This window comes from Apodemus sylvaticus, chromosome 22 (assembly GCF_947179515.1).
Source record: "Apodemus sylvaticus chromosome 22, mApoSyl1.1, whole genome shotgun sequence".
Classification (NCBI taxonomy): Eukaryota; Metazoa; Chordata; class Mammalia; order Rodentia; family Muridae; genus Apodemus; species Apodemus sylvaticus.
In genome coordinates this window covers 31,950,074-31,973,968 of record NC_067493.1, presented here as the reverse complement: position 1 = coordinate 31,973,968, position 23,895 = coordinate 31,950,074, and the positions used below count along the sequence as shown (strand labels likewise).

General features: G+C 52.1%; 1 protein-coding gene across 1 annotated transcript in view; it reads right to left on the bottom strand.

Annotated features, from left to right (window-relative positions):
* Positions 1-1,896: 1,896 nt before the first annotated feature.
* Zan (zonadhesin) overlaps positions 1,897-23,895 on the bottom strand; it is a 103,665-nt gene continuing 81,666 nt past the window's right edge. The window contains exons 67-88 of the mRNA XM_052168395.1: positions 22,848-22,974; positions 22,214-22,435; positions 20,666-20,803; positions 20,084-20,301; positions 19,583-19,724; positions 18,077-18,294; positions 17,101-17,242; positions 16,524-16,741; positions 15,270-15,411; positions 14,958-15,175; positions 12,468-12,609; positions 12,078-12,322; positions 11,107-11,236; positions 10,399-10,570; positions 9,661-9,831; positions 7,406-7,545; positions 6,014-6,213; positions 5,788-5,926; positions 4,711-4,851; positions 2,180-2,300; positions 2,032-2,075; positions 1,897-1,952 (exon numbers count right to left, since the gene is read on the bottom strand). Of these exons, the coding sequence (XP_052024355.1) occupies positions 1,915-1,952; positions 2,032-2,075; positions 2,180-2,300; positions 4,711-4,851; positions 5,788-5,926; positions 6,014-6,213; positions 7,406-7,545; positions 9,661-9,831; positions 10,399-10,570; positions 11,107-11,236; positions 12,078-12,322; positions 12,468-12,609; positions 14,958-15,175; positions 15,270-15,411; positions 16,524-16,741; positions 17,101-17,242; positions 18,077-18,294; positions 19,583-19,724; positions 20,084-20,301; positions 20,666-20,803; positions 22,214-22,435; positions 22,848-22,974 (3,468 nt within the window). The 3' untranslated portion in view covers positions 1,897-1,914. The remainder of the gene's footprint in view (positions 1,953-2,031; positions 2,076-2,179; positions 2,301-4,710; positions 4,852-5,787; positions 5,927-6,013; positions 6,214-7,405; positions 7,546-9,660; positions 9,832-10,398; positions 10,571-11,106; positions 11,237-12,077; positions 12,323-12,467; positions 12,610-14,957; positions 15,176-15,269; positions 15,412-16,523; positions 16,742-17,100; positions 17,243-18,076; positions 18,295-19,582; positions 19,725-20,083; positions 20,302-20,665; positions 20,804-22,213; positions 22,436-22,847; positions 22,975-23,895) is intronic.

Sequence of the window (23,895 nt, the reverse complement as noted above, 5' to 3'; positions counted from 1 at the left end):
ACACAGCAAGCGTGGGGACACAGGTGTGCAGGGTGGACATCTACTGGAAGAATGTTTACTGTGTTAGAAAATAAAATTATTTTTCTGAAAAAATTAACTTGGGGTAGAGGAGTGGCAGTGACTTGGCTGGGCAGGTCAAAGTGCTTGCTGCCCACGTGACCTGAGCTTGGTCCCTAAGCTGTGGTAAGAGGACAGCTGGTTCCCGCTTACGACGGTCTTCGGTGAGAGCATTAGTAAAAAATAAACAAAAACAAAAACAAAGCCCGCCGGGGTGCTGGAGAGATGGCTCTGTTGCTAAAGTGTTTGTCACACACATGAGGATGTGAGCTTTGTTTCCAGAACCCATGTAAATGCCCCGATGTAATGATGCTCACCGGCGCAGCAGTGGAGGAGAGGCAGGAGGGAGGGACAGGTGGACCATGGGAAACGGCTGGCCAGCTACCCTAGATCGTGTCAAAGCCTAGTGGGCCACTGTGTCTCCAAAAAAAAAAAAAAAAAAAAGTGGCAGAGTCCCGAGGACGGTAGCAGAGACTATCCTCCGACCACTCCGTCACGAGCGTGCGCCTGCGCAATGGCGGTTCCTTCCAGTGGGTACACCCTGTCTTGGAGAGCCGCTTGCTCCAATCCCGCGCAGGAGAGACGCGCAGGAGAGACGGCTGGACGGCTCCATGGCCAAGAGCACTTGCGGCCCTCCCAGAGCCCCGAGTTTGGTTCCCACGCCGGCTTACAGCTGCCGGTCACTCCAGTTCCAGGGAGTCCGGTGCACTCTTGTGGCTTCTCTGGCCATGTGCACACATTTGACAGACACTCTCTGTTACACACACAAAGTAAGTGAAAAAGTTAGGACTCAGGATGCCCTTGAGGGGAGCTCCTTATGGCCCAGGAAGTAACCGATTCAGGCCTAAAGCTGACCATGCCCTGGGGCGCTCGCTCCTTCCCAAGCCTGTGCGGACACCGGCTGCCGCCGAGCTGCCCTCCAAGGTTCCACGCTGCCTGCAGCGCGGTGAGCATCACAGCTCCCGCTGGGTCATTTCTGCCTCTGAGTAACCGCTCACCTACATCCCTGCGAGCCAGGCCGGCGGCTCAGCTCTCGGGGCTGCAGGGGCGTCACTACTCTGGTTCATCCTTGGTTCCCTGTCTGGGGCGAGCGGATTTGTTCATGACTTTGAAGGAATGGTGTCACACCTGTACACATGTGTACACACATGAACACATATGTGCACACACACATATGTAGGTTTTTTAAAACGGGGTAGAGGAGATGCCCAGCAGGAGAAGTGGCTCGGGGGTGGGGTGTCTGCCTAGAGAGCACGGAACCTGGGATCTGCCCCCCAGCACCCACGGGCTGTAGAGATGTAGAGCTGTACTTTCAACAGGCGGAGGTAGGGTCAGGGGTTAGAGTCATTCTCAGCTACGTAATAACTTGTCTTGAAGAAAAGATGTGCCCTCCATGCCTCCTCTGTCTTCCATGCTGGTGTCCTGAACAGGCCATCTGACTGTGGCTTTAAACCTGAGGTTGTCTCCCCGGGACATCTCCCCTCCCACACACACACACAGCACTCAGCACTCAGCCTTCTGGGATCCACACACATCTGTGTCTCTTCTCTGTTTCTCTTTACCTCCCAGACTAGCTGCCCCCCTCCCTCCCGCCACAATCGAGGAGAGATTCATATCTAAAAACATTAAGCCCTGGGTCTACTGAGGTATCCGTGGAGAAGGCGCTTGCTGGGAAGCCTAAGGACCTGAGTTCGATCCCCATGTCTCACAGAGTAAAGGAAGTGACTCACACAAACCGTCTTCTCACCTCCAGACACGCAAGGCAAGTGGCAGGCGCATGCCCGTCCCCCCACAATAACAATCATAAAACACAAAGTATTTAAAAAAATAAAATATTTTTCTCTGTTTGGGGATAGCTCAGAACTCGGTGGCTTTGAAGGTAGGCTCTGGAACATCTGAGGGGAGCAAGAACACCCACGTCGGAGGAGGACTCAACTCTTGGCTGGGACTTCACCCCCCAGGGCTGGTTCTCACCTGTGTCCTCCTGCCTAAGCCTACTTCGCCTCAACAGTTTCTCCCTAGAGGGAGTGGGAGACAGATGGGGAGCGCAGCTTTTGTGTGATTCGGCCCCACCCATCGACTGCCCCGCCCCCACTTAGGCCCCGCCCAGACCCGGCCTTACCATCTCCTCCTCCTAGCCAAGGTAGTTCTTGTCGTCATGTAAACATACACTCTGGGCAGTAAGACAGGCACTAACACCATCACGAGCACTCCTGGCAGGATGGCCATTAAGCTGGACGATTCTGAAAGGAAACAGCAATGGCCCTGGGGCGTCGGCTCCGTGGGTAAAGTTACCTTAGGAGCACAGGTCTCACAGCTGGCTGTGGTGGTGCAGGCCTGTGGTCCCGGCAAGAGCAAGATGCGAGGTGAAGACACGTGCGCGCGTGTCTGTGTGTGTGAGTGTGTGTCTGTGTGTGTCTGTGTGCCTGTGTGCCTGTGTGTGTGTCTGTGTATGTCTGTGTGTGTGTGTCTGTGTGACTGTGTGTGTCTGTGACTGTGTGTCTGTGTGTGACTGTGTGTCTGTGTGTGACTGTGTCTGTGTGCCTGTGTGTGTGTCTGTGTTTGTCTGTGTGTGTGTATGCGTGTCTGTGTATGTGACTGTGTGTCTGTGTGTGTGTCTGTGCTTGTGTGTGTCTGTGTGTGTGCACGTGTCTCTGTGTGTGTGTGTGCACGTGTCTCTGTGTGTGTGTGTGTGTATGTCTCTGTGTCTGTGTGTCTGTGTGCACGTTTATGAGCATGTTCCTGTGCAGGCCAGAGGATAACCTGCAGGAGCTAGTTCTGTAGGGCCTGGGATCAAATTCAGGTCATCAGGCTAGGAGGCAACCACCTTTGCCCCCTGAGGCAGCTCGTCAGGCCTAAGAGCCCATGTCTTCAATAAGACATCTCAGCACCCACGTCCGAGGCCGGCCGTGCTCTGGCTCTACATGTATACAGTGCCTGTGCACACTCACACACACACGTACACCCACACACACACCCCATGCACAACAGGGATGGTGAGAGAGTGGAGACTGTGGATAGTGGAAGCAGCACTGTGCACACTCACACACACACACACACACCTCACAACAGGGATGGTGAGAGGGTGGAGACTGCAGATAGCGGAAGCAGCACTGTGCACATTCACACACACACACACACACACACACACACACCCCGCACAACAGGGACGGTGAGAGGGTGGAGACTGGGAGAGCGGAAGCAGCACTTCCTTCTGGTACTTTGCTGCCCTCCTAAATCTCTTTGTGTCTAGTTGTCCGTCAAGGGGGCTCAGAGACTTGAAGGGATGGATGCTCTCACTCAATAACCCTTAAGATTTCCAGTCACAGCCCCACAGGACTGGGCAGGGGATGTCCATGCCAGGTGGCATCTGGAGCTCTCCCCTATACACTGTCTTGTTCTGTTGAGATAGGGCCTTGCTTACGCCTAGGCTATCCTGGAACTCACCATGTAGCCTAGGCTATCCTGGAACTCACCATGTAGCCTAGGCTATCCTGGAACTCACCATGTAGCCTAGGCTATCCTGGAACTCACCATGTAGCCTAGGCTATCCTGGAACTCACCATGTAGCCTAGGCTATCCTGGAACTCACTATGTAGCCTAGGTTATCCTGGAACTCACCATGTAGCCTAGGCTATCCTGGAACTCACTATGTAGCCTAGGCGGGACTGGCCCTGAGCTCAGGGTTATCAACCTTCCTGCCTCACTGATCCCTCCCTCTCTCTATCCTCCCTCCTCCCTCCCTCCCTTCACACACACACACACACACACACACACACACACACACACACCTACCACCACCACCACCACTACCACCAGCAGCATAAAACGACTGCTAGGGTTCAGAGAGAAGATTCCAGATTGCTCCATTAGAAGATGGGCAAAGGACCACTGAGGACCGTTGTGCTGCTGATTTTGGGGATCACACAGTAACATGATCTCTATTACATTTCCTACGTAATATGTTATTATGTAATACATATTGTAGGGGGTTTTAACTGAGACAAGGTTTCATATAACCCGGCTAGCCTCAGACTCACTACATAGCTGAGGATGGCCTTGAACTCCCAATCTTCTGGTCTTCAGCTCCAACACACTAGTATGACAGGCCCGTGTCACTGTCCCTGAATGTTGCACATGTATTATGTAAAATACATGACCTGATGAGACAGATGCATAGGGTACGGTGCTTGGCACCAGGCTAGAGCCCTGAGTCGGACTGAGGGTGTCACATAGTGGAAGGAAAGAGGGCATTTCCTTGTGCTGTTCTCTGGCCTTCACAACAAATAAATAAATAAATAAATATCCCTCAAATATGTAGAATATAATATTATATGAATATATTATGTAACTAATAGTATATAACTTATGCTATCTAAAATATATAGTATATTAGCATAATTTACATATTATATAGTTAATATATATTAGTATAATGCACCCAAAATATTTATATATAACCATAAACTATATATGTGATATGTAATTATATATTTTATATATCATATGTAATATGATATATTGTCTATGATTATTATATTATATAATATCTTGTGATAGATTAATACTACATATATTTTACCTATCAATATCATCTCTATCATATATCTATGGTATGTAATAGATATTATCATATGAGGATGTAGATGTTACCTAGCTTTTTTCTGGTTGTGATATCTTGAGGCTCTGTGCAGAATTGTCCTCCATAACCAAAGTCACAGTGGCAGATGAAGGTGGCCCCCTGCTCCTCACACCGGCCATCATTGTGACAGGGGTTCTGCAGACACGGGCTGTCTGCAAGGACAGAAAGGTGTGAGTGGGCCCCAAGAGGATACTCAGTGCAGGAGACTCCTGGCTGTGGTGCAGCCCCAGGGGAGAAGGCAGCAGTCACTGGAACCTGACCTGGGGGTCACTCGGCAATCTATGCTTTAGCCGGGTTGCCCTGGGACTAGAGAATTTGCTTAACCTCCTGGAAGCCCCAGTTTCCTTCTGTGCATGCGTGTGCGCACATGTGTTGGTAAATGTACACGCGTGTGCTGTATGCATGCACGTGCACTTTAGAGACAGGGTCTCTCACAAACCCGGAGCTCACTGATTCATCTAGGCAGAAAGCCTGGCTAGTCCCAGAGATGCATTTATGTATAAATGTGAGTAAATGTGTATAAATGTGTAGGTAGGTATGTGTACCACATGTGTGTCTGGTGCCCCCAGAGGCCAGACCTGGAATCACAGGCAGTGGCAAGTAGGCTGTGGGTAGCGGGAACTGAACCTGGGTCCTCTGCAGGAGCAGCACGTGCACGTGAGCATCCCTCAGTCACGCTTAGCTTGTAAAACATGGTTTTAGAATCCTAACTCAGGTCCCTTACGTTTGTGCCGGAAGCACTTTATAAACGGTCTCGCCTTGGAATCCTCTCCCTTTTGAGCAGGAGAGACAAACACTCACAGAGACCCACCTACCCCTGTCTCCTCAGTGCGAGGATTAAAAGGTACGCCCACTGCCATGCTTGGACGGAACCCCACTTTCATTTGCTCACAAAGTGGGAGTCACACTTTCCACTGGGTAAGGATTAAAGTTGATTCTGGGGCAAGCACTGCATGGCAGGTAGTAAGTACTGGATAAGAGAGAGGAGGTGCAGATTTGCCAAGACCGAGCGGGAATCCCACCCAGCAGAGGACAGGGAGAGCAGGAGGGTGTCCCTGGTTTTAGAGAGCACAAGGACCCAGGCTCACCCTGGAAGCAGCCTCGAGTAAAGTTGGCCACCATGCAGGACTCTCCAGTTCTGCAGCCATAGGGCTCACACAGCAGGATCCCCTGGCTGGCGCAGGTACAGTGCTGGGAGCAGTCGCCAGTTACAAAGCTGTCACCTAGCTGGAAGAGAGCAGACAGGAGCCGGTCTAGAGCCACCCAGGTCCCCTTCGCTGTACCTGGGCTCCCAGGTCTCTGCGCCACCCGGACCTTGTAATAGATGCCACCGGTGGTGCAGCCGCAGTGCGTCACTGGGAGGCTCTGCGTGTCACTGTAAATGTACCCTGGGAGGCTGGCACAGCCTTCCACGCAGGGGCCTTCACAGACCTTGGGGGTCACAAATTTGGCACAGGACGCTGGGCAGGGTGTCATGCAGCTCTGGTACACAGTATTGGCAGGACATGCCATGGCTGAGGGGACAGAAGCACAGTTAGGAGCTGGCTGGGTCCAAACAGGTAAAGGGACAAGGACAGGACAGGTGGACACGGTCACCAACAGAGAGCCCTGCAGACAGGGGCCCAGGACAGGTAGGCCAGGTCTGTTTGAAGAGCTTTTCTGGGACACAGACGTGATGGAAACATGAACACTGGGAGGGTGGGCAGGTGATTCCAGCACTCAAGAGCTGAGCTGGAAAGATCCCCATGAGTCTGAGGCCAGCTCCTGTTACAGAGTGAGATTCTGTCTCCAAAAGCTCGAGAGATGGCTCCGCAGATCAGGGCGCCTGCTGAGGACCTGGGTTCTGTTCCCAGCTCCCTCCCACACGGCAGTTCACAACCGTCAGTCACTCTAGTTCCAGGGGACCTTCCAGCCTCTGTGGGCCTCCGGATGCACACGGTACACAGAATGCATGCAGACAAAGCACTCAGATGCATACATCAAATAAAAAAGTAAGCAAATTTAAAAAAAAATTTTTTTTAAAAGCCACTCCCCAAAACAAACAGGGAGCTGAGAGAGAGCAGAGCCAGAAAAAGTCCCAAGCACCCAGGCACAGGGCCCCAAGTTTGATTCCTAGCCAGGTGTGGGGCCATGCGCTGATAACTGCAGTTCTGGGGAGGTGGAGACCGGAGGATATTTGGGGCTCACTAGGCAGCCGGCCTAACTTCATCACTAGGCTCTGGGTGCCAGTGAGAGTCCCTGACTCAAAAAAACAAGGTGGGTTAGTGAGATCGCTGGTAAAGGTGACTTGAATTAGATCCTTCACACACACACGCACACACACACACACACACACACACACACACACACACTAAAAATATGCAACTGCCCCCCTAAACAAAAGAACAAGGTAAATGGCACCTGTTCTCTAGTTTCTACACACATGCATGCATGCACCCAAAAATACATAAACACAACACATACACACATACAAACAAACAAACTGAAGAGAAAAGCAACAAAAATATAAGGCAGGCAGGAGGAGGAATGGGATTGGACGGTGGAGGAGTAGGTGGGAGAGGGCTCCATCTGGGATCACATGCTGCCCTGAATCTGGGGAAGCAAAGCCAAGATGGCCCTGGTGAGGGCGCTGGCGGCAGTGGGGTTGAGCTGGGGGTAGTGTGTCTAAGAAGTCAGACCAGCCACTGAGCAGGGCCAGAGCCTCACCACAGTGTGTCTGGTCCCGCCAACCAGTCATGTTGGCACCTGCCTCCTGGCAGATGATGGCATATCCACTGAGGACGCGACATCGAAGCGCCTCTTCTTCTTTGGTCTTCCAGCCAGTGCACATATCCGACATACAGCGCCTGGGGTGCAAGGGGATGATGGAGTAGGGGTGTTGGTAAAGAGGGGGCCAAAGAGACTCAGTGTTGCTGAAAAGGGGCAGGGCGAGAGGGAGGAGCTGGGAGGTGGCTCAGTGACAGCCGACAGCGGGCTTGCCTTGCAAGAACAAAGACCTGTTTCATTACCGTTCTCCACATTAAGAACAAGCAGGGTGTGGTGATGTCATCTCAGTGCTGGGAGGGGGAGACAGGAGGCTCCCTAGGCTCACTGGCCGGCTAGCTTAGCCTAATCAATAAGCTTTGGGGTTGAGTTAGAAAACAAGGCAGAATGTCAGAAGGCATCTAGGGAAGGCCACGGCGTGCGACTCAGTTTCCTGGAGATGGCCCACCATTTCGCATGGCTGTGATGGGTGAGCTCTAGGATACAGGCCCTCAGAGACTTCATCCCAGGATTGCTTCTTGCAGCTGATGCCTTTGTCACTATTACACAGCCTCATAGTGACCTAGCCTAATGTCACTATCATCAGCCCACCTTACTGAGCAAATGTCCTGCAGAACCACATGAAGACAAACTTTCAAAACTAGTGTTGTTTAGATGAATTAATGACTTTACACAATTTCTAATTTGATTCAAATATTTTGCTTTTGAGACACGGTTTCTCTGTAAAGCCTCTTCAGTTCCAGGTCAGGTCCCAGGATGAAGCCACAGGTGTGCACTATGATAAAGCAAGGCCGTGTGAAACTGCTGCTTTGAACTTATAATGAGCTTACAGAATGAAACACTGCTTTGAACTCACTATTGGCATCCTCTGTAACTCCCCTTTTATGTCACATTTTATCTACCAGGTAGGTAATTCTTTCTTACACAGAGAACTTTCTGTCTAAAAGCAACAACACAAATTGGAGTGTAGCTGTTTCCCGTACACCCAGAGTGTGTGTTTTCTGTGTGGGTGGCTCTGCTCTCTCTCTCTTTCTCTTTTCCTCTTTTTTTCTCTCTGACTCAGGAAGAGAAAACAAACTCCAAGCCTCTTGCCTGGCCATAGGGGACTCCTAAACCAGAAAGAAAAGAGCCTTAGCTATTAAGCTTTTTTCCTTAATCCCCTGCTGCTGAACATTGGGAGTTAATCGCCATAAGTCCTTAAAATAGCAAAGAGTTAAAGAAAGAAAAAGAAAAAACAGTAGCAAAAGTAAGCTACAAAAATAAGCTATTTTTGCCACCGCAACCGCCAATGCCCCACCACTGCTGTCCTCAGGACACCCTGTGAGGCCAGGAAGGTTCCCAGCAGTAGACGGGGTAAAAGCCCCTGCTATTCAAGATGAGGATCTGGGTTCGAATCCCCAAGCACATGCCTAGAACCCCTGCTCCGTGAGCAGTAAAGATAGAAGGATCAATGGTGCCCACTCTACCCCAGCCTGGCCAGTGAGCACCAGGGTCAGTGAGAGAGGTTCAGAGCAGGACGCCTGATTTTCAACTCTGGTCGTCTGGCAACACATGTCCACACCCACACTCACACAAAAGGAAAGAAAGCAAAAGATAAAAACTGAGGTGGATGGCTCTTGAAGGACATTGGAAGTTGATCTGTGACCTACATAAATATACATGGTATGTTCACTAAAGAAACATACCCCACACACATACATACAAATCTCCCTGGATAGATGGATGGACGGACGGATGGACGGATGGACGGACAGACAGATGGTAGATAAAAGCAAGGAAGATGGGCAGGCAGTGTAGTTGGCAGAGTGTCTGCTCAGCATGCAGGAAGCTCTGGATTCCAGCCCCTGCACCACATAAACCAGGCATGGTGGTGCTCACCTATGACCTCAGCACTTGGGAGGTGGAGGAAGAAACATCACAAGTTCAAGGTCATCCCTAGATATGTATTAGCCTAGCCTACATGAGACCCAAATAAATCAGAACAAAACATTAAAAACAGAGAGGAGGAGCCTGGGATGTCACACAGAAAGCTGGTGGGCTACAGGTATAGTGGGAGGTGGGGGTGAGGCACTTGATGGCAGAAGGACAGCAGACAGGATGCAGGGAGTCAGCAGAAACGAGGTCACAAGAGAGGAGAACCAAGCCGGCAGAGCTGGAGGGGGTCAGAAAAGAAAACCACAGCAGCGATCTGGACTCACTGCTCGAAGGGTTCTGGGGCTATAATTGGGTGACATGCAGCAAAGGGGCCCTGGGGGTCCGCAAGCACCCCACAGGCCTGGGTGCTGCTGAGGAGCGCAGGCTGCTCTGGGCTGCATTCTGACTGGAGAAGGCCAGGCTCTTCGTCTCTTCCCTCTTCTTCTGGAAGGGCCCTGAAGTAGGGATGGCAAGGGGCTGCGTGAGGCTCGGGAAGGAGAAAGAACAAGTCTAGGGAAAGGCAGAGGGAAGGACAAGGGCACCATGGGTATTTGCAGTGAGCAGCTGCTCCCAATGGTCAGTAAATAGACAAGTGACAGAAGTGACAGAAGGCCTCTGTGCTGAGGACCAGAGGGTAAAAGGAGTGGGAAAGAGACTTGCTGCCTAGGAGATAGCCAGCTCAGAGGGAGGTTACCTGAAGAAAATCCCCTAGGGAGGGGCTGGGGCATGACTTAGTGGTAGATCATTTGCTTGGAGTCCCCCAGTGAGGGGCTGGGAGCGTGGTTCAGTGGTAGAGCCCCTGCCTAGAATCCCCCAGTGAGGGGCTGGGAGTGTGGTTCAGTGGTAGAGCCCCTGCCTAGAATCCCCCAGAGAGGGGCTGGGGGCGTGGCTCAGTAATGAGTATTTTCATTCCCAGTAATGGGTGGCTAGTATGGTGGTTGCCTGCGTGAGGTTCTATGCTCAATCCTCTGAGTCTCCAATGAAAGCGAGTTTTACTCTTCTCCCCGACCCCCAGACCTCACCTTGGGAATCGGAAGAAGGCATGCACCACCTTCACCTCCCAACTCTTGCCAAAGACATTGACATTGGAGGTGACCTCTCCACTGGGCAACATGAATTCATTGGCTTGGTCCTTGTCATAGTTCCCACACAGGCCCCGTATCAGCCCACGGTATGTGGTAGGCAGGGAGATCACTGCAGGAAGAAGGAGGTGCCCTGTAGTGAGCTCAGCTCTGTCCTCCCGTCATAGTGCGTGCCCCTCTCAAGCTGAGGGCTCTGCTCCCGAGTATAACTTCTTCCCACGACCCGTCTGTCTGAGCTGTGCCTTTCCAGCTTCCATCCTGGAAACGGAGCTCCTGTTTTCTGTGGTTGTTGGTTTTATTGTTTTATTTTCATGTTTTAATTGCTGTTGGTTTGCTTGGTTGTTTTTTGTTTTCATTTTTGAGACACGGTCTCATATAGCCCAAGCTGGACTCAAACCAGCAATGTAGCTGAGGCTAGCCTCAAACTCCTGATACTCCTGCATCTACCCCCTAACTGCTAAGATTACATGTGCTCCAGAACACCCTGTACTGTCTCTTCTTTCTTTTTGGCTTGGGTTTGATTGGGTTTCTTTGAGACAGGCCACGAGGCCTGGCTAGCAAGGAAGAGCCTCCTGCCTCGGTTGCCGAGGGTTGGGATTTCAGGTTGCTGGCACAGGGAGCCTCTGCAGTTCGTGCCCTGTCTCTTACCTGCACTGTGCTTTCCGTCAAAGTCCACCACCATTTCAAAGTCAGTGACGAGAAGCAGCCGCTGAGCCCGCAGCACGACCCTCAGGTGCTTGCTTGGACTGTAGGGGATCGCCACCCTTTCATCGTTGACCTTAAAATGGAAGGCTGCGGCTGCGGAGCGTGCTCCTGGGCCACACCTTCTGTGGCTCCCGTCTGTACCTGCCTTTGCCAACTCTCCTCAGCACACCGTGAGTCTTCCCCACCCCGGCGCTAGAGACCTTCCTTTTGTGCCCCTGTCCCTTCCTTGTAGAGACTCAAAAGATGGCTCAGTGCGTAGAGGTTCTTGTCACTCACCCAGAGGGCCCGAGTCTGAGTTCCAGGACCCACATGGTGCAAGGAGAGGGCACACTCCTCCGAGTTGTTCTCTGCCCCCCACATGTGCACCTCGGCACATGCCTGCCCGTCCACGTGCACATGCGATATTGAGAAGTGTAGGTGTGAGAGACAGCTCACTGGTTCCCAGTGCTTGCTGGCCCTCTGGAGGACCCGCATTTGTCTCTCAGAAGCCTTGTGGGGCTGCTTACAACTATCTGTAAGTTTATCTGCGAAGTGTATGACACCTTCTCCTGGCCTCTGTTGCGTGCACACATGTATGGCATATATTCACATAGGCACATACACGCATTCATGAGCAGGCACACGCACACACACAACTACATGAATGTTAAATAAGTGTCAAAGAAAGGTTTTTCTTAGGTCAGCACTGTGGGTGGTCCAGCTCCATTTGCACATGTGCCACCCCTTCCCCATCTCGTCTCTCCTCCCATCCCTCTCAGTGGTTAGTCCCACTGCCCCGTGCCACCGTTCTCCAGGAAGTAACGCCAACTCTGACTTCTGACCCTTCCTGACGTGGGGTACTCGGGCTCTGCCAGCCCCAGGTGGTCTATGGTAGTCTCCTCAGGTTCCTTCAGGAACCCCGTCCTCTTACTCACCAAAACCACCAGGTCTTCTTGGAGCTGGATTTTATAGCCATAGACGATGGAGGTCACTTCGTGCAAGGTTGAGCTCCCTTTGGGGGACAGCTTGTTGCGCCCCTCCACAGTCAGGGGCTCCATCTCTTTAGGGAGCTTGTCCACTGTCTTTATGAGATAGTAGTTCATACGGCCCAGGAAGTGGTAAGTGAAGCCATCAAACGTGTGGTAATACGGGTCCCCAAAGATGGTACATTTTTCCAGTTCTGTCAAGAAGTGTGACCATTGAAAAGGACCTCAGCCCCGCTCTTGGTCTTCTGGAATCTTCCCCATGGGGGTGCCTCTGGTCACCCTCACCCCTCTTTCAGCTACGGGGCAGCCTTTCCCCCTCCGCCCCCACGGCTCCCTTACTGTTTGCTGCACAGTCACTGCTGCCGTCCTCTTTGTGCTGGCAATGGGACCCCGACGGGCAGACGAAATTCTGGCACTGGATGACCCCATCCGTGCAGGCACAACTCTGGGTGCAGTCACTGGAGAGCCAGGCTTTGCCTGCCTGCAGAAGTGAGGACAGAGGTGGCCGTTCTAAAGGGAAGGCTTAGCTTCCTGTGTGAATGGTTTACATTTGCCCTCCTTCCCTAGAGGTCCAACTCCATTAAGTCAACCAAATTCTGGAGGGAAATACTTGAAAAAATTGCATCTGTGATTAGGGGTGTGGCTAAGTGGTAGAGCCCCTGCCTAGAATCCCCCAGTGAGGGGCTGGGGCGTGGCTCAGTGGTAGAGCCCCTGCCTAGAATCCCCCAGTGAGGGGCTGGGGTGTGGCTCACTGGTAGAGCCCCTGCCTAGAATCCCCCAGTGAGGGGCTGGGGTGTGGCTCACTGGTAGAGCCCCTGCCTAGAATCCCCCAGGGAGGGGCTAGGGGTGTGACTCAGTGATAGAGTCCCTGCCTAGAATCCCCAGTGAGGGTTGGGGGCGTGGCTCAGTGATAGACTTAGTACCTAGCATGGATTAGGCCCTAGGTTCCAGAAAGATAAACCTATCTATATTTTATGCCATTATTCCCCCAAATAATACAGTAGAACAATTTGTATAAGATTCACAGTCTTCACAAAAGAACACACATGGAATGCAGTCACTGATAAGTGGATATTAGTCCAGAAGCTCTGAATCCCAAGACACAATTCACATATCAAATCATTCCCAAGAAGAAGGAAGGAGAGGGCCCTGGTCCTGGAAAGGCTTGAGGCAGCATTGTAGGGGATTGCCAAGACAGAGAAGTGGGAGGGGCTTGATTGAGGAACGGGCGGAGGGAAGAGGACTTATGGGACTCATGGGGAGGGGAGAACCAGGAAAGGGAAAATCATTTGGAATGTAAACAAAGAATATAGAAAATTAAAAAAAAAAGATTCACAGTCTTAGTCATTATAATTCATGTAGAATTATTTAAAACATATAGGAAGATATATATGTACTGTGTCATAGTATGGTGGAGGTATGTGTGCATGTGTGCATGTGTTCCTGTGTGTGTATTTTCATATATGTGCATATGCATGCTGCAGAGGCCAAAGGACACGCTCATCCCTCAGGAGTTACATCTTGTTCCCTGAGGCAAGGTCTCTCATTAAGTTTTGAGGCTAGGCTGAGAGGCCGGTGAACCTAGGGTCTGCTGGTCGCCATCTCTTCAATCCTGGAATTATGAATAAATACTACTATACCTGACCTCAAAAAATGAAAAAGCCCACACGTTTATTTTGTGCACATAGATGCCACAGCATGTGTGTGGGAGGCAGAGGGCATGTCCTTCATGAGGCCATTCTGTCTCCCACCATGTGGGTTTCTGGCGTCAAAGGGCTTTGCGGGATATGCATTTATCGAAAGCCTTGGCCCATGCCTGGCTTTTTCTACAGGGGTTCTAGGAATCTGACTGAGCTGTCTGCCCGGGTCTGTTGTGTTCCCGGTTAGAGAACTTGCTTGGAGGCTCTTTCTTAGCAGGGAAGGCCAGCTACAGTACACCCGCGACCAAACACCCAGCACTTCTCAACCCAGTTGGTTGGAGGCAGCTTTGGAGGGACACATATGGAGTGGTAAAGAAGGAAGGAGACACCTGCCGAGCCAGCCACCTCATCCGAAGCACCCCTGCAAGCAAGGGGCAACGGATACCAGACAGTCGTCATGTTCCTTATTTTTTGAAACAGAGTCTCTTATAGACCAGGCTGACCTCTAATTGCCTATGTAGTCAGAGAGGGTTTTGAACTTCTGATGCTTCTGATTCCCTTCTGGACACTAGGATGTCCGGTGTGCACCACCACACCCGCTTTACATGGTGCTGGGGATGGGGCCCAGGACCTGACGTGTGCTAGACCAATTCTCTAACCACTATGCTGCACTCCCAGGACTACGACATCATTTTATACAAGGGCTTGAACATCTTTGTATGTTCTCATCGTCTTAAATGCATTGCCCAGGACGGGCTGGTAGACTCATCTGCAGATGAGGAGATGAAGCAGCAGGGTCTCCCTGTTTTGTGCACCTCGACCTTGGTGGTCAGCTGTAGGGACTCTGACCCAATGCCCAGCCTGTGAGGGCTGGGAGTATTGCTGGATTGGTAGAGAGTTTGTCTATGATGTGCAAAGCCCTGAGCACCACATAACCTCACAGTGGTAGAACAGTCTGTCACCCCAGCACTGAAGCGGAAGCGGAAGCAGGAGGGTCAGGAACGCAAAGGCATCTTTGTGTGTGAGACCAACCTGACCTGTATGAGTCCTTGTCTTTATAAAGAAAAAAAAAATCCAGTCTACATCCTAGCAGCCATCGTACTCCAGGGCCAGCCTTATGAACAGGAGCATCCGAGGCCGAGAAAGGCAGAGAGCGTTCCCCCAACCCCCACTTCCCACACCAACTCACTGGGACGACGTCGCCCCTGATATCTTTACAGCCACACTGGTCTTTGAGCACACACGTGTCCTCATTGAGCAGGTAGCCAGGCCGACAGACGCAGCCCTCCCTGCAGGTGGTGGGGGCTTTGCTGCTGGTGCCCTCGCAGCGGCCATCGGGGTTGGAGCAGGAAGGCAGACAGGAGGGAAGGCAGTGGGTGTAGAGGCTGTTGGCTGGGCACTGCACAGCTATGGGGTGGGAGGAGAAGAGGACTCAGGCCACGCCTCGGACCCCTCCAGCCGTGAGCTGGCTCTGCCCTTCCCGTCCCACAGGCTCCCTTACTGCTGGAGACACAGTTACTGCTGCCATCTTCGCCGTCCTCGCACTGGGTCCCCGAGGGGCATTGGTAACTTTGGCACTGAAAGAACCCTCCCTTGCATGCACAAATCTTGGAACACCCAGAGGAGATCCACGTCTGGCCGGTCTGCAGAAGCCACAGGAGGGGAGAGAGAACAGAAGGGCTGGTTCTAGGAGACAAGCTTAGTTTTCTGTCCCGGGGACTTTTGTTTTGTTTTTTTAATTTTACTTATTTTACATCCCAACCATAGTTTCCCCTCCTTTCTCTCCTCTCAACCACCCTCATCCCCGTGTCTGCTTCTCTTCAGAACAGGGCCAGCCTCCATGGATAGATATCAATCAGCCTTCAAATATCAAGTTTCAGGAAGGCGGGGCACCTCCTCTTCTATCCAGGCTAGATAAGGCAGCCCAGCAGCAGGGAAGGGTCGCCAAGGCAGGCACCAGAGTCAGAGACTTCCCCTGCTTGCGCTGTTAGGAGCCCCACAGGAAGAGCAAGCTGTACAACTGTAACATGTGTGCAGGGGGCCTGGGTCAGCGCCACAGAGGCTCCCTGGTTGGAGGTCCCTGCTTGAGGGTCTTACAATTGCCCTCTGTGTCTGTAGGTTTCATATCTATTGAGTCAGCCAAGTACAGATAAAAGAGCTTTAAAAATTGCCACTGGGACTGTGGGCATGATTCAGCCTTCCTAGAATGCCCAGTGTGTGTGTGTGTCTGTGTGTGTGTGTATGTCTGTGTGTCTGTGTGTGTGTCTGTGTGTGTCTGTATGTGTGTCTGTGTGTGTCTGTGTGTGTCTGTGTGTGTCTGTATGTGTATGTCTGTATGTGTGTGTGTGTGTATCTATCTGTGTGTGTGTCTCTGTGTGTGTCTGTGTGTGTCTGTGTCTGTGTGTGTGCCTGTGTGTGTCTGTGTCTGTGTGTGTATAACAGTGAGGGTAGATCTTAGGCGCTGGCCCTTCCTTCCACTTTGTACTAAGACAAGCTTCATCCATCTCCCCCTGCCTCTGTGTTATTCACTATTTATTTGTGTATACCACCAGAGTTGGTACCCTCATTTCCTGGGATTTTTCCTAGCTTCACCTCCTGTATCATAGCAGGGAAACATAGTAGTGGTGTCACAGTCAGCTGAGCCCAGCTTCTATGGGTCATGCCGATCCAGTGTCAGGTCTTCACTTTCGTGCGGCAAGCATTTTATCCACCGAGCCAGCTCCCACCCCTCGCTATGGTCGCCCTGCCTGCTCACCTGGATGAGGCTACCCTGGAAGTCTTTGCAGTCACAGTGACTTCTAAGCATACATTTGTTTTTATGCAGCACATAGCCAGATCGGCAGAAGCAGCCCTCCTTGCAGGTGGAGGGAACTTCAGGGCTGGTGCCCCCACAGAGGCCCTCTGGGTCCGAGCAGGAGGGGAGGCAGGAGGGAAGGCAGTCGGTGTAGATGCTGTGGGCTGGGCATTTCAGAGCTTCGGGGTGGAACAAGATTAGCATTAGTGTGGAGAACCAGAGGGGCCCCAAGGGAGCAGAAGCCACATTAAACAGGGTGGACAGAACAACTAAGAAAAGCTAGGGTTTCCCTGCCTCTTTTGTTGTTTATCCACCAAACATTTACTGAGCATTGATTCTGTGTGTGTGTGTGTGTGTGTGTGTGTGTGTGCCTGTCTGTGTGAGTGTGTCTCTGTGTATGTGTGTGTGCCTGTCTGTGTGAGTGTGTCTCTGTGTATGTGTGTGTGCCTGTCTGTGTGTGTTTCTGTGTTTCTGTGTGTCTCTCTCTGTGTGTGTGTGTCACCCATGAGCACATAACCTTCCCCAACAGTTTCCTTACCGTAGGAGACACAGTTACTGTTGCCATCTTTATTGTCCTTGCAACGGGACCCTGTTGGGCATCTTAAGTCATGACACTGAACAGTCCCTCCGTTGCAGGTGCAGTTCTTGGTACAACCCCTGGAGACCCATGTCTTGCCTTCCTGTAGAAGCAACAAGACAAGAACGGAAGTGAGGACCCCAGCACTGTGCATAGCAGCTCTTTGAGGGACGTACGTTTGTTATCCCTGTCTGCAGGCTCTGTGTCTGTTGAGTCAATTATGCTGGGTGGGAAATATTCTTAAGACAATTGCTACTCTGGCTGTGGACATACCTTAGCTTGACTATAATCCTCAATAAGTAGCAGAGGGCATGGCTCCGTGCTAGAGGACTTTCTTAGAGTCCTCTAGAGAAGGGCTAAGGATGTGGTTCAGGGACAGAGCAATTGTCTAGAATCCCTAAGCGAGGGTGTGGGAGTGGGGCTCAGCAGTACAGCACTGGGCTGGCATATGCCAAGAACTGCCCAACCTTCCGCTGCAGGGCAAGCCACACAGAGAGGAAAAATCACCTGGCAAGACAGAAAAGGAGAAAATGGCTCCCAAGCCCACTTTTTAAAAAACACACATTTGTGTTTGAATATGTGTGAACGTGTGTACGCTCCTGAAGGTCAGAGGATATTTTCAGGTGTGGGTTCTCACATTGCACCTTGTGCTGAAAGTCTCTCTCTCTCTCTCTCTCTCTATCTCTGTGTCTGCCTTTCTCTCTCTCCTCTTTCTCCCATCTTGGCTCTGGTAGTGGCCACCACTATGATGAACACCAGAATGTCTAGCCTACGAGTTTCTGAGGACTGCATCTCCCCTATTTCAGTAGGAGCTCTGGGATTATAGACGCAGAGTATCACGTCTAGCTTCAATGGATCATGGGGATTAGACCTGAGGTCCTCGCACACTGAGCCATTTCCCCAGCCCTCACCAACCCCGCTCCCCACGCCCACTCACGGGGATGAGCACGCCATGGACATCTTTGCAGCCACAGTCACTGCTGAGCACACACTTGTTGTTACTCAGCACGTAGCCAGTTTCACAGACACAGCCCTCCTTGCAGGTGGAGGGGGGTTGGGGGCTGGTGCCCCCGCAGAGGCCGTCTGGGTCCGAGCAGGAAGGCAAGCAGGAGGGAAGGCATTTGGAGTAGTGACTGTGGGCCGGGCACTGCACAGCTATGCGATGGAGGAGAAGCAAGGTAAGAGGCCTACAGAAACCAGACAGGGCAGAAGAGCTACCCGGAGCCAGGGCATCCCTCCTTTTCTTAGTCAGCAAACATTAACTGAGCACGGACTGTGTGCCAAGCACAGAGGGAAAAGAATGGTTTTCTTAACCCATTGTGAGAAACTGACACCAGAAGCGATTGCTTGGTGAGCGAGCTTTTACTGACAAGGTCTGTGTGGGAACCTCGGGGAGAAGAAAGTGAGAAAAGGTGGATGTGTGAGATGACACAGATGCTAATTCTCAGGTCAGTTTGAACTCCCAGGTGATGCCATGCAGGGTCACCTAGGAAGAGAGCCTTAGCCAGGGACTGTCTAGGTAAGAGAGCGCCATGGAGGTGTCTGCGGGGGCTGTCTTGACTACTCCATGGAGGTGTCTGTGGGGGCTGTCTTGACTACTCCATGGAGGTGTCTGCGGGGGCTGTCTTGACTACTCCATGGAGGTGTCTGCGGGGGCTGTCTTGACTACTCCATGGAGGTGTCTGTGGGAGCTGTCTTGACTACTCCATGGAGGTGTCTGCGGGGGCTGTCTTGACTACTCCATGGAGGTGTCTGCGGGGGCTGTCTTACTACTCCATGGAGGTGTCTGTGGGAGCTGTCTTGACTACTCCATGGAGGTGTCTGCGGGGGCTGTCTTACTACTCCATGGAGGTGTCTGTGGGAGCTGTCTTGACTACTCCATGGAGGTGTCTGCGGGGGCTGTCTTGACTACTCCATGGAGGTGTCTGCGGGGGCTGTCTTACTACTCCATGGAGGTGTCTGTGGGAGCTGTCTTGACTACTCCATGGATGTGTCTGCGGGGGCTGTCTTGACTACTTTAATTGGCACAGGCAGATCTGGTACACTGTGGATGGCAGATGCCCTGGGTTTGGCCAGGCAGGCCGCGTGCGACCAATCACACATTGCCCATTGCCGTCGATTGTGCCTGTGTAGCTCTCAGATCCTGACACCACGACCTTTCACAGTGACAGGCTAGTACTGCAACCATGAGCTGACAGAAGCCCTTAGTCCCCAAGTTGCTTTTTGTCGCAGTATTTTACCACAGCCATGGAAATGAACTAAGATGCTGACCATTGAGAGACTAACACTGTGAAGGGACACAGCCTAGCCATAGTCCCCAGAATCCTGTCCCACCATGTTCTCTCCTCCCCCTGACCTCTCAGGTCCAGGGGACCCTTCTTGCCCCCCCTCCCCGATCCCTCCATAGGGACAGTCTCTCCACCTCCCCTCACAGCGCCCTTACTGATTTCAACACAGTTACTGTTGCCATCTTCAATGTCCTGGCACTCGGTTCCTGAGGGGCACTCAAAGTCGTGGCACTGAACAAGTCCTCCTGTGCAGGTACACGTCTGGCCACAGCCGGTGGCAATCCAGTTCTTACCTGCCTACAGAAGACACAGGAGGGTGCAGGAAGTAAGGACAAAGGGACCACTGTAGGGACACAGGCTTAGCCTCCTGTCCGAAGGATCCTTATCTACTGCCTAAACTACACAGGTGGGAAACACAGGGAAAGATTGTGTCCATGCAGACTCCACTAGGAAGGAGGTGGAAGCAGGCCTCTGCCCTAGAGGATCTCTAGAATTCCCCCATCAATGGGGTGGGACATGTCTCAGCAACAGAGCAAGTCTCTAGCCTGCTCAGCATCTAAACAACTCAGGGTCAGTGGCAGAGTGGTGCACATCCCAGGCTCATGGGACAGGGAAGAAGGAAGGACACCCCAGTCCCAAACACCATGTCCACTCACCGGAATGAGGGTACCCTGGGAGTCTTTGCAGCTACACTGAGCTCTGGGTATGCACTTGTCCTTACTGAACACAAATCCCGACTGGCAGAGGCAGCCTTCTATGCAGGTAGAGGGGCTTTTTCGGCTGGTGACCTCACAGCGGTCATTGGCGTTGGCGCAGGATGGGATGCAGGAGGGAAGGCAGTCGGTGTGCTGGCTGTGGGCTGGGCATTTCAGAGCTACGTGGTACAGGGATACGAGATTAATGCACAGGGCTTGGGAGAGCCTAAGCAAGCAGGGGAAAAAGAAACGCGGCTAGGCGGAACTACACGGTTATTCAGTCAGCAAACCCTTAGTGAGCACAAACTCTGTGCTAAGTCCTGAGAGAAGGGAGAAAGAAGAATGTGTCTTCAAAGTCAACGTGGGAGCCCAACCGCTGGGAGATAAACACCAAGCCGAGACCCTGCTGCGGTCCCCAGACCTGTATCCACTGTGGTACCTAGGATCCTGACCTCTGAGGCCCAGAAGACGAAGCCCTTTCTTGCCCTGTTTCTGACAGACCCACCATGAGCACACCCTGTCCATCCCCCATGGCTCCCTTACCAATTTTGGCACAGTTACTGCTGCCATCAACACTGTCCTTGCATTCAGTCCCCAAGGGACACTTGAAATTCTGGCAATGAACGTCCCCTCCTTTGCAGGTACAGTTTTGGGTGCAGCCTCTGGTGAGCCAGGTCTTGTCTGCCTACAGATACAGAAATCATGGAGAGAGAAAAGAAGTAGATAGAGAGGCAGTTCTAAGGAGACAGCTTCATGCTCTGTCTGAAGGACGCACACCATCCTCCCTCTCAACTCTATAGAACCAACTACAGGTGGAAAATACTGGAAAAATTATTACAACTGGGAGTTTTGGTATACCTGAGTAGGATTGTGCCTACCTAGACTCCCCCAGTGAGGGCTGGGGGCGTGGCTCAGTGGTAGAGCCCCTGCCTAGAATCCCCCAGTGAGGGCTGGGGGCGTGGCTCAGTGGTAGAGCCCCTGCCTAGAATCCCCCAGTGAGGGCTGGGGGCGTGGCTCAGTAGTAGAGCCCCTGCCTAGAATCCCCCAGTGAGGGCTGGGGGCGTGGCTCAGTGGTAGAGCTCCTGCCCAAGATCCCCCAGGGAGGGGCTGGGGGCGTGGCTCACTGGTAGAGCTCCTGCCCAGGATCCCCCAGGGAGGGGCTGGGGGTGTGGCTCAGTGGTAGACTGTGGCTTAGGAATTTCTCCTAGGGACCTGCCTGTGTACATAGCTTAGTTACAGAGCAATGCTGCCTAATACTTGCCTTGGATTCCCAGGTGATAAACATGGGAGGGAGATGTGTAAAGGTTAGATGGTAGAGCACTTACCTCGACCAGACCAAGGTTCATACTGCAGCTAGTGATACAGACAGGGCAGTGGGGTGGGGGTGGGGAGACCTCAGATGAACAAAAGCAGAGGAAAGGAGAAATGGTTGCCAATCTCACTTTGAAAACAAAATTTTGCCAGGTGGTGGTGGTGGCACATGCCTATAATCCCAGCACTTGGGAGGCAGAGGCAGGCGGATTTCTGAGTTTGAGGACAGCCTGGTCCGCAAAATGAGTTCCAGGACAGCCAGGGCTACACAGAGAAACCCTGTCTCAAAAAAAAAATTATCTTGTTTGTGTGTGTGTGTGTGTGTGTGTGGTGCACATACATGTGCACAGGCCATGGCACATGTGTGGTGTTCAGAGGACAACGTGGCAATTTTCTCCCTCAACCACATGAGTTCCAGAAATTCTCTTGGCCTTTCCCTCCTGAGCCATGTTCCAGGAATGCTACTACTCTTTAATCTCTGTGTGTTCTGTGTTTACATGTGTTTAACATGTGTGGGGCCAGAGGACAAATCTTCCTGTTGGTACTCACCTTTCACCTTATATTCAGATATTTTGACAGCACCAAACTTTCATGCCTCTAAATTTTGGGGGATTTGTCCCTGCCTCCCATGTCACTTAGTAGCCTGGGACGTCATAACGGCTTCCTGCAAACAGTTCCCTGAACGGTGGAGATTCCAAGCATGTCCTCATACTTGTGCTGAATCAGGTCCTCACTCACCGAACCATCTGCCCAGGACCACCATCTTACATTTGCACACACTCACCGGGATGAGATCACCCTGGGCATCTTTGCAGCCACACTGAATTCTGGGCACACACTTGTCCTCATTGAGCACATAGCCAGGCTCACAGACACAGCCCTCCTTGCAGGTGGTGAGGGCTCTTGGGCTGGTGCCCCCACACAGGCCTTCTGGGTCAAAGCAGGATGGCAGGCATGAGGGAAGGCAGGCGGTGTAGTGGCTGTGGGCCGGGCACTGCACAGCTATGGGGGAAGAGACAGTGGTGTTAGCAGACAGGGACAGGGGCTCAAAGTCACAGAGGCTGCAGAAACCAAACTAGGACGAATGACCAACACAACTTGTGTTTCCATCTTTTTGCTTTTTTGTCTTTCCTTCTGCTAGTCATTCAGAAATCATTCACCAGGCATGGGCTGGGTACCAGCCCTAAAGAGAGAACAAAAGAATGTTTCTCCCAAGCCAGTGTGGGACCTAACCACTGAGAGGGTAACACTGTAAAGAGACGCGGTCCAGACAGCTGCCCCATCCCCACATTTCTCTGCATTGTGGTATTTCTTATTCTCCACATCCAAAGCCAGGGACTAAGGCCTTTCTTGCCCTGTCTGACTCCTTCGGCCATAAGCATACCCTCCCCACCTCCCTCCATTGCCCTCTTACTGATTTTGGAACAGTTACTGTTCCAGCACTGAGTCCCTGGGGGGCAGGTGAAGTTGTGACACTGGACAGCCCCTCCCACGCAGGTGCAGCTCTGGGTGCAGCCACTGGAGATCCAGGTCTTGCCTGCCTGCAGAAGCCGTGGGAAGCCAAAGGAAGTGAGAACCGAGGGTGTCCCAGGGGTGCGGGTCACCTCCTGTCTGTCCTCCCCGTCTGTCCGCACGCTCTGCTTCTAGGGAGCGAGCCCAGCACAGGCGGAGACTATTTGAAAAGGAACGGTATGTGGGAAAGGGGGCTTAACCCCTCGTAAGGCCTCAGCAGGGGTCTCTGAGCATCTCTCCGTCACACACCTCCCCTCCTAGAATCCTGCCATGAGAGGCCTGGGTTTACGTTGGTGATATCTTCCATGGATGGACTGCGGGTGTGGCTTAGTGGTAGAGCATTTGCCTAGCTTGTTCCAGAACCTGACTAATTTTCAAACTCAAGGGTCAGACAGACAGACAGACAGACAGGAGCATCCCGGGCGGAGAGAATTAGAAAGGAGTAAGGAGAAAGTGGACCACAGTGCAACTTTTAAATGTTTCATATGATGACAGGGATGATTTAGAGCACTTGCTGCCTTGTAGAAGACCCGGGTTCAGTTCCCAGCACCAAATGGCAACTTCCAATTCCTGTAACTCCAGGTCCAGGGGATCCCGTGCCCTCTTTCAGCCTCTGCGGGCACCAGGTTCTCAAGTGACACCCATGAGCAGCGAGCATGCAAGCACTCACACACATAAAAGGAAATCTGGATAAAGATAGCACATTGTGTGTGTGTGTGTGCATGTGTGTGTGTGTGCTGTGCATGTGTGTGTGTGTGTGTTCTGTGCATGTGTGTGAGTGTGTGTATATGTGTGTGTGTGCTGTGCATGTGTGTGTGTGTGTGTGCTATGCATGTGTGTGTGTATGTGTGTGTTCTGTGCATGTGTGTGAGTGTGTGTGTATGTGTGTGTGTATGTGTGTGTGTGCTGTGCATGTGTGTATGTGTGTGTATGTGTGTGTGTTCTGTGCA